We start from the raw sequence: 10,291 nt of genomic DNA, 5'->3' as shown, positions 1-10,291 counted from the left end.
AAAACAACTGTCACAAGAAATTAGATATTTTAAACTCTATCAAAACATAAATGCTATCTCTAGGTCCCAAGAAAGAAAGATCTGTTGTTTGATCTGACAATTCATCTTGAATAAAAATGTGAAGGACCTCTGTGTTACTCTGGACCCTGATCTCTCTTTTTACAAGCATATAAAAAATATTTAATGGGTAGCTATTTTCCATTTTCATAATCACAAAGTCTTTGTCCAGAAATTCTGCAGAAAAGCTCATCCATGCTTTTGCCACTTCTAGATTAGAGTACAGCAATGCTCTACTCTTTGGCTACCTGGATAAAGCACTAAATAAACTTCAGTTAATGCTAAATACGGCTTCTAGAATCTTGACTAGAACCCAAACTTTTGATCATATTACTCATATTCCAGTGCTTGCCTCTACACTGGTTTCCTGTCAAGGCTAGGACTGATTTGAAGATTTTACTGCTAACCTAAAAAGCATCACATGGACTTGCTCCTACCTATCTCTCCGATTTGATCCTGCCGTACATACCTACATGTACGCTATGGTTGCAAGACGCAAGCCTATAGAGCTACATTTTTATGGAATGGTCTGCCTATCCATGTGAGAGACACAGACTAGATCTCGACCTTTAAGTCTTTACTGAAGACTCATCTCTTCAGTAGGTCCTATGTTTGAGTGTAGTCTGGCCCAGGGGTGTGAAGGTTAAAGGCAAGGCACTGGAGTATTAACCCGCCCTTGATGTCTCTGTCTGGCTGGCTCCCCTCTCTCCACTGAGGTTATTTGCATCTGACCCTATTACGGGTGTCACTGGCTTACTAGTGCTCTCCCATGCCCTCCCTAGGAGCGGTGCTTCCCTTCCTGACAGGCTTTTTTCGCTACTCAATTTGAGTGGGTTTAGTCACTGATGTGATCCTCCTGTCCGATTTTGCACCCCCTTGGGCTCTTGCTGTGGGGGAGATCTTCCTGGGCTATACTCAACCTTGTCATGGGGTAGTAGGTTAGTTGATATCCCTTAGATGGTGTGGGAGCGTTGCTTTGGGAAAGTGAGTGGGGTTATATCCTGCCTAGTTGGCCCTGTCATGCTTTCACTTTGTTATTATGGGGTATTTTGTGTAGATGGTGATTTAAAAAAAATGTTTTATTCCTTTTGAATTCACGCTGTAGGACAACAAAATATGTAATAAGTCTAGGTGTATGAATACTTTTTGAAGGTACTGTAGGCCTAACCATACATAATAAACATCGTTGCGTTTACATTCCAGTCAAAAAGCTTGGCTGAGGCAGCAGCATCACGTGGTGGCTTCTCAATCTCTTCTGGCTCCCCCATTTCAATCTCATTCTCGTCTTCACTAAGTAGCACGTAAAACAAGGAACCATGACTGGGAGGGAATTGTGTAGCTATTGTGTAGTTATCAATCGGCTTTTCAATCTACATTATGAGAAAACATGTAAAATGATTTCATATTTAATAAATAACTATCTCTACTTTGTTCAAATGTGTTTGTATCTGCCTATTCGACACACGATGGCGGCATTTAGCAACTGCCCTGTGCCATTAGGAAATTAGGGGAAAGAAGTAGCGAGGAAGGGAAAAGAAGGAAAGGGGGGAGTAAATTGGAAACTAAACGAGGCGGGGGTGTAAGTGAAGGCTTTATTTATATTGTCCTGAAATAAAGTGATTAATGTCAGCGCAGTGCCATGTTTGGTTTCCACCAGATCAACCCAACCCTCTTCCATGCCCTACCTCCACATAGTGTCCCGAGTATCGAACGATCTTCCCAAATTTAACCCCTCCTTGGCGTAGGACGGAGTCACTGCCAAAGTTTTTTTCTACGGAGAAAGGGAACCGTTAAGGAAAGCGAGTCCAGGCTGTCCCTCAAGAGATGGTACTTATGACCGAACAACCGGACAGAGATCTAACTCCGTTATCTACGCCAGAACAAGTTGTAAAGTCTGTCAAACCGGTCAGAAAAGATCCGAGGGGGATCCAATCGACGTAAGTTTGTGTATTTTCAGCACAGCGCAGGGCCGGGGGCCTAGTAAGCTTGCAAGTTAGCCAACTTTGCTAGCTGTGTAACCACTTTTTTGTTGTCGATGCATAGCTAGCTAACGTTAGCTAGTTAAGTCCTTGCTTTCCCAAGCTCTCTCGATAAAGTTTGCGTTTAATTTGGAAGCAACCTCACACGAAGTTATATGTTGTGTATTTTTTCTGCAGTTATTTCTATAACGCTAACGTTAGCAAGCGAATAGTGTTTTCAACTTTAAAGACATGGAATTGGAGAATTAAAGTTGACCTCGTCCCAATGGATTTTCCTTCATTGTTTGTCTACCTAGTTAGATAAGTTTTGCAAATGCACAATCAAGGTTATTTGTCGTCATTCTGATGGGATAACGTTATTTGACGCGTGGCACTGTTTGGTCTTAAACGTATAACACTCAGTCAGTTAAGTATGTCCAATCAGTTCATTGCGCCAAATTCTGTTGCAAAAAGTTTTTTAACAAAAATAGTTTACTCCAAATAGAAAACGTTTTGCAATGATAACGAGAGTTTCTATTGGACAAATTCGGGTAGTTCCCTCGCTGTTTTGTACTGTTTTCTCTGGGGTGTATTCATAACGGTTAAGAACTAAACCGAAGCGAACAGCGCAAACGAAACGGGGAGGGACCTACCTGAATTTGTCCAACAGAAACGCTTGTTTGTGTTTTCCATTTGCAATAAACGGTTTATGTTGCAAAACGTATTTGCAACCGAATCAGCATAATGATTACACATCTGTTTGCTTCCATTTGATTCTTGAACAGTAAATGTTTCCATTGCAAGACATGAGCGGGTTGCTGATATCAATGTTGTGAACAGAGTGCCCAGTGGTGGTGTGGTTATGGTATGGGCAGGCGTAAGCTACTGACAACACAAACAATTGCATTTTATCAATGGCAATTTGAATGCACAGAGATACCGTGAAGAGATCCTGAGGCCCATTGTCACGCCATTAATCCGCTGCCATCACCTCATGTTCCAGCATGATAATGCACGGCCTTATGTCGCAAGGATCTGTACACAATTCCTGGAAGCTGAAAAATGTCCCAGTTCTTCTATGGCCTGCATACTCATCAGACATGTCACCAATTGAGCATGTTTGGGATGCTCTGGATCGTCGTATATGACAGCGTGTTCCAGTTCCCGCCAATATCCAGCAACTTAGCACAGCCATTGAAGAGGAGTGGGGCTACAGTCCACAATCAACAGCCGGATCAACTCTATGAGCTGTAAATCAGTACAGTCTTTGTAATTGATGCATGTTGCACTTTATATTTTTGTTCAGTGTAGCTTGCTAGCTAAGGTTGACTGCAGTGATAATGGTTGATTGCATTTTAATGTATGGTTTTCAAAGGTTAATAAAGATTGTATGACTACAGTAACTAAAGTTGACTGTGATTTCCAAAAACTACAGGCTACATTGGTAAATGTGCAAATATCAATGCTCAGCCAGATTTGATCCTCTTTTTGAAAGAGTTTGAATGGGGATTTTGTTAAATGATTTCCCAATGATAGGTAGCAAGTTGAATCAATGTCCATGTTCATAAAGAAGGAAAACCTCTTGTACTGACTGTTATCCCACATCAAAAGGTGCCGGATCTTTGTATTACTTATGCCCTGCTGTTTTCAACCCCATCATTTGAGGCTAAACGTTTTAATAATATATCTCTACAGGTCTGAATGAAGAAATGAGTTTAGCTAGCTACAACATATCATGTTTGACTGTCACACTACTGTGTCTAGGTCGGAGGCAGCGAATGGAGGAGAGGACAAGCCCAGGAGGAGTGCCAGTGGGAGGTCTGCTGGGGACACTCAGGTGTCAATGGACACTGAGTCAGACCTCTCAGAGAGCAGGAAGAAACCACCCCTCATGAAGTGAGACTTACAGATACCATAAATCATGTATTATGTGAATATGTGGTAAAATGGTCAACTGTCTGCTCTAGCACACAGGGTGCACATGTTTTGTTTTAGCCCAGCACTGACATATTTGATTAAACTAATCTCCAAGCCCCTTCTTAGTTTAGTGTCTGTAGATCAAGTGAGTTTGTGCTGGTCCAGAACAAAATGTGCACCACCTGTGGATACCCTAGGGATGGAGAAACCATGCTTTAGCCATTGTTGTCATCAATTTGTTGTGATACCATACATGTGAGGTTTTGGAACATGGATATATCCACTTCTTTTTTAAAGTTTGGGGTGATTTAAGAAATTTCCTTGTTTTTGAAAGAAAAGCTATTTCTTTTTGTCCATTAAAATAACATCAAATTGATCAGAAATGTAGACATTGTTAATGTTATAAATTACCATTGTTGCTGGAAACGGCAGATTTTAAATGGGAAATCTACGTAGGCGTACAGAGGCCCATTATCAGCAACCATCACTCCTGTGTTCCAATGTCACGTTGTGTTAGCTAATCCAAGTTTATCATTTTAAAAGACTAATTGATCATTAGACAATGGGTGTCTGTACGCCTATGTAGATATTCCATTAAATATCAGCCGTTTCCAGCTACAATAGTATTTTACAACATTAACAATGTCTATGCTGTATTTCTGATCAATTTGATGTTATTTTAATTGAAAAATGTGCTTTTCTTTCAAAAACAAGGGACATTTCTAAGTGACCCCAAATTTTTGAAAGGTAGTGTAGATGACCAACTCTCTAATGCTTGACCACATTTGATGGCACTAGAACACGGTTTTATGTTATTGATTAATATATCAGACTGCACTGTCTGGGGCTGTTGTGTGATCCACACCTGGGTCGAGTTCATTAGGCACAAATCAGGAGAAACTGTTTTGAAACAGGAGGTTCGTCTTTTGCTTGACTAATAAGAAAAGCTAATTTGTTTTCCATTTCAAAACATTTTGGCCTGTTTTGTGACCTACAAAGCTTGGCTGAGTATTGTGTTGACGAACCTTGATGTTGCTGTATAAACAACACACTTTACATAACCATGCTGCAAGGGATGTGGCTGGCTGTCCACATGGGAGTTGCTCGTCTTTTTGACTGCTGTAGATCTAGGGAAAACAATATTTCATTTCAATGGGAGTCAAAGTGGATGTGTCATTGACAGTAAGAACTTAGCCAAGTCAACTTGTTTTGGACTATTCTATTGAAGTTGTCTGTTGTTTTTGTACCAATCATTTGCAATATTGGTTGCTACTGTGCTTGTATTAATCTTGTCCCCCTTTTCAGATTTAAAGCTGTGGAGCTGCCTTCCCCGATGCAAACTCCAAGTGATGGTGAAACTAAGTTTGAAGGAAGAAAGAAATCCCAGTCCAGCCAGGTGTGTTTATACTGTATATCAGGCCACCCACAATCACATTTTCCATTGGTCTCCACAATGTGTGTATGTTTGTTTGGAATTAGCATAATGGCTGATCAGCTGACTTGCAAAACTAGAGTTTTGTGAGTAAAGTATCTTGACAAAGTTAAAAGTGCAATATGCTTAACTCACTTTGCCATTTCCTGGTTGAAAACATTCTAATAGTGCGCCAAATTTCAGTTTGTGACAAAACAAGCAGTCATTGTGTAGAGAATCATTGTACCATCTAAACCGCTGTGAAATATATTTTCCATAAGCAAAAGTATTGTATTTTCAGCTGTCAAACTGAAAGTAAAAGATCCAAAAAACTAAACTTAAAACATGGGAAGCATAGAAATATTGCACACAGCCTTGCTTTCAATAAGAATGACAGATCTCTAACTTAAATTTCTATGTGAATTTGGTCGAGTTGCCCAAAAAGTTACATTGTAGCTTTTAGTCTACACAACCCTAATGATCTTTAAATGGATGCTTGTATTTGACATTACCTAGTTGCACATGCACCTCAATATCAATATGTTTGGTCATTTGGAAAGGGAGGTAAAGAAAGTAATACATTTCAAAAGGTCACATTTATCAACATTTGGATGTATTGTCTTCTCTTGCAGATATCCAAGACAAATGCCCAGTACCATAAAATATTCAAAGAAATCAGCAAGGATGAGTTACTGAAACAAAGTAAGTGGCGAAGTCTTCAATTTAAATGAAAGTTAAAAAGCCATAGGGCGACTTTCTCCATTTTCCTCTTGTTTTTAAAAATACACAAGATTTGCATTATTCTTTCACTTGAAAATAAGCCACAGAGTCTTGTCATTTGTGCAGAATAGATTTTGCCTGACATCCTCTGCTATGTCTCTTCTCAGGTTACACCTGTGCACTGCAGAAAGACATGCTGTATCAGGGCAAAATGTTTGTGTCTGATAACTGGATATGTTTCCACTCCAAAGTCTTCGGCAGAGATACTAAGGTACAGTATAACAATGGAATACTATAGTCATTACTCCTCCAGTCTAGATTTAATTACATTGTTGTTCCTGATAACTGCAAGCCCCAGTTTAGTACACACACTATCATTACAATTCTGAGTTGTTACATTTATCAGGAGTTGATTTTCCTACTAATGAACTGAAGGTTGTAGACCAGGAGTTGTGTTTCACTGACTTAATGTCAACAGATTTGCTCTAAATGTTTTTAATAATACTTTTTATTGACTTTTTCTCCTTGGTAGTACTTTGCCTGATCTCTCTAGGAAAAGAGGTTCAAACAAGACAATCACTGAAATATAGTTGAAGTGAAATAATGTTTGCTTTCCCTTTCCCAGATTGCTATTCCTGTACTCTCTGTGACTCTTATCAAGAAGACAAAAACTGCCATTTTGGTTCCAAATGCACTCGTTATCACATCCACAAACAAGCGGGTATGACCAGTTTTTTATTTGTAGATATTCAATTGTCAAGTTTGGTCTTCATTAAAAACACTTATTTTTTATTATTGTCATTATGATTCATTATTTAAAATATGTTTTCCAGCACGTATTTGCATCATTCCTATCCCGAGATACAACCTATAAACTTCTGAAATCCGTCTGCGTTCATCTGGATGTAAGTTCTTCCTCCTTGTCCTCTTTTCTTTAATGCATTGTTGTGACATTTTACATAGTCTTAATTTGTGTTGTATTACAGATAACATTAGCACTGAGGTTAAACATGTTCTTTCTGTTGTCATAATACTGTGTTATACTGCAACAGGGACTTTTCCATTGGGCTGTGACGATACCCGTATCAAAGTTTATTTTTGCCACGGAAAAAAATAAACACGAAGCAGACCAAACTCTTTGGTCATTTAAAAACTTTCTCGATGTAAAATATTGTGTGCTATAGCTTGGGAAATAAATACACGTGACTGGATGATGTTTGTTTACAACATTAGGGCTGTTTTCCTAAAGAAATTGAATACGCTTTTTGTTTCCTTGCCACGGTACTAATGAGTATTGCGATACTGGTATCGTCCCGGCCTTACTTTTCATGTCTTAACTCATTGAACACCATTGTAGGGGGACAAAACAGGGAGCAGCCTCATTACTTCCTCTGCTGAGAATAGCTTCATAGCCGATTGTCCCTCCTCACTTCCTCTGGTCAGTACTAAGACAGTTGCCTTTTTCCCAACTCTTCTTCTTATATGACCATACAGTAAAGTGTGTGTGTAATGTAATGGTTCTACTGTACCCTCTGTGTCTGGACAAAGTTTCATTTATATTCAATAATGTTTTTATTTCAATGGGATCATCTGTATGGACAAAATGAACGTAATAGTCTGTGTGTAGGATTTCTCTGGAGACTTCTCAGACCTGGATGGGGTTGTGTGCCAAAGGAGGCAAGACATGCTGGAGACCAGCAGCTCAGGCTCCCAGACCCCAGACTATGAGAAAATGACGGGTGGGTTCTCCCTTTATGATGGCAGGGGAGTCCAACCCCCCCCTTGTGAAAAACAAGATAATCATCATACACAATAGACAGACAGATGCAACATCATAGAGACAGAAATAAACCCTGAGAGTTGGTGATTAGACACTTTATACCCTTCCATGAGTGGAGAGAAAGGAATTGCCTCTGAGTATGGAGTCTTATCTATAGAAAAGAGCAGTACTCTCACAGCTTCTAATAACCTAATAGATTAGTTATTACTGAGTCATGAGTTGGACTGGGAGGTGCAATCAGAGGCTTTCAGTTAGTTCAGCTTCTCTACCCAGACACAGCAGTCGCCAAACTTGTACTGTACAGGCTCACTTTTTATTGTAGTCCTTAGGCTTGATTTCAGTTGTATTTGAACAGACATGGTTTACTTTTTACATGTTGATACAGTCATGATTTTATGGTTTAAGAAAATATTTATTTTAAGTAATTGGGATTAATTGGCTGTAGACAAATCGGTCTTAGTACATATATCGATGAGAGAGCTGTATCTCCTTTCACCTGTTGACTGCATATGCTTATTGGAAGGCTGAGTATAACACAGATGGTTCGGTGAACCACGTGCACATGAAGAGTAATCTTGCCTGAGACCTGAAGACTCATCTTAGCTCCCCGAGCGAATGCCTTGGCTTTAGCTCAGTGGGCTAACATGGTTTAGTTTGCGCTCAGGCGACCCGGCCTGGATGCCAATTAACAAGACCACATCTGATAATGTTGGTAGTTAGGCATGTTGAATTGAAAGGAAATTAGTTCAAATATTTAACGACTAGTGGTGTTCAGAGAGCAATCTGTGTTTGTTTTTGCAGAGTTCCCCAGCATCCCAGACACGTTCCTGAGCGCGGTGAAGAACGTAGAGGTGGCGGTGCACGCAGACATCCACCTCCAGACCCCCAACCAAAAACACGGAGCCGCTCACCAGAACGGTGAGGCCTCCTTATGCATGAGCGTGGTGCAATGGAAACAGCAAGACTCTGTTAAATACTTCTGCATTCTCTCTCCCTGGTATCCTAAGGGTTGGCTTCTATCATTTTCCAGAGGGAATGGAATCTGAAAAGTAGAACAGATTGTAATATAAACATTAAGAGAATGATAAGATCTTAAAGATGTAGTTCTGCAAGTGTTAATTAATATTTGTTTAGCTTCGTCTTTTTGGATTTAAGACCGGCCCTCTGTGTTGCTGACCTGTGCACTAATCCTATTTTATCTTTAGGGCCGACCAAGCCTGCCCAGGGTGTTGTACACAAAGTGAAATCGCTACAGCCAGTGTCGTTGAACACCCTTCTACTCGTCTATTTGTTCCTGTGAGTGTCCTCTCATTATGAGTCATAAGGGGGTGTCGAGGCCATCGAACAAGTTTTGTAGCTAATCTAATAATTTCACTTGTCGCCAGGCATGTCAAAACAAGTTAAGTGAACTGGGTGTTTTGTCCTGCCTTGGGTGTTAACTTGGTTGTGGAATTGTGACTGTTTGTGTCATGTAGGAGATGATTCAACAATGGGAGTTGAATTGGAAATACTTGCTTCTTATTGAAAGCCAATGGGTTCCTGTAGATTCCAGCCCTCATCGGGGTGCGTGACGTGTTTGTGTTGTCTTTGCAGAGTTAGTGTCCTTGTCTTGTCTTCGTGTTACATGGCCTTCAAGATTATGGCTCTTGAGAAGCGGCTGAACTCGTTGAGTTCCGTGGGGGAGTATGCACACAACGAGTAAGAGCTGCCACTAAACACTCACAACAGCTTTGTCTGAGATAACTAATTCCTATTGATGCTCTGTTAACAGATTAACAATTGCAATGCAATGAGAATCCAGTCCTAGTATCTGTGGTATACAGTAGATAGTGTTATAATGAATGATAAACCGGAAATTTGACATTACAAACTGTTGGAAAACCCGAAGAATGACTGGGTCAGTCAAGAAACTGTAATTCTTTATCATGTTATAAATAGGTGTAATATGCATGTTTTGATGTAATTTTTCCAAACATTTCCTGACTTTTCCATAGACAATTGTAAACCCACTTGTTAAAAATCCATACAATTTAAATGTTAATTTCTTTAGGTGTTCAATTTAAAGGCTATTTTACAATACGTACATGTATTCTAACGATGGGATACAGTAAAATGGACCTTTTGCATGTGTGGTCTTTCATTTGCATCTTGCTATAGGAATGAGCTGAAACTGAATACACCTGAATTCATACGACGGCTAATTCAGAGCCAATTTTGTTTCAGAAACGTTGTGCATCACAGATCGCAGGTCGACTTCAATGCCGAAATCTATGGGGAGCTGTCTACAAACCTGTTCAAGCTAGAAAAGGTTTGTCGCCTTGCCAGCGAAGACGGTGTCAACATCTGCTCACTGTTTGCTACTCCCAAAAGTTGTTTAATCCGCTTCATTAAAGTTCACTTTTTGGGAGTAGCTTATAGTTACTAGTCTAGCTTGTCCGAGTTTTCCCA

General features: G+C 39.9%; 1 protein-coding gene across 1 annotated transcript in view; it reads left to right on the top strand.

Annotated features, from left to right (window-relative positions):
• Positions 1–1,578: 1,578 nt before the first annotated feature.
• The window catches only part of LOC135517036 (uncharacterized), a 33,037-nt gene continuing 24,324 nt past the window's right edge, over positions 1,579–10,291 (top strand). The window contains exons 1-13 of the mRNA XM_064941066.1: positions 1,579–1,994; positions 3,780–3,911; positions 5,238–5,328; positions 5,976–6,045; positions 6,231–6,334; positions 6,689–6,784; positions 6,897–6,968; positions 7,421–7,501; positions 7,691–7,802; positions 8,645–8,761; positions 9,049–9,139; positions 9,437–9,541; positions 10,067–10,260. Of these exons, the coding sequence (XP_064797138.1) occupies positions 1,882–1,994; positions 3,780–3,911; positions 5,238–5,328; positions 5,976–6,045; positions 6,231–6,334; positions 6,689–6,784; positions 6,897–6,968; positions 7,421–7,501; positions 7,691–7,802; positions 8,645–8,761; positions 9,049–9,139; positions 9,437–9,541; positions 10,067–10,260 (1,378 nt within the window). The 5' untranslated portion in view covers positions 1,579–1,881. The remainder of the gene's footprint in view (positions 1,995–3,779; positions 3,912–5,237; positions 5,329–5,975; positions 6,046–6,230; positions 6,335–6,688; positions 6,785–6,896; positions 6,969–7,420; positions 7,502–7,690; positions 7,803–8,644; positions 8,762–9,048; positions 9,140–9,436; positions 9,542–10,066; positions 10,261–10,291) is intronic.

The sequence above is a fragment of the Oncorhynchus masou genome, chromosome 28 (assembly GCF_036934945.1).
Source record: "Oncorhynchus masou masou isolate Uvic2021 chromosome 28, UVic_Omas_1.1, whole genome shotgun sequence".
Lineage (NCBI taxonomy): Eukaryota > Metazoa > Chordata > Actinopteri > Salmoniformes > Salmonidae > Oncorhynchus > Oncorhynchus masou.
This window is presented reverse-complemented; position numbering and strand designations above follow the sequence as displayed.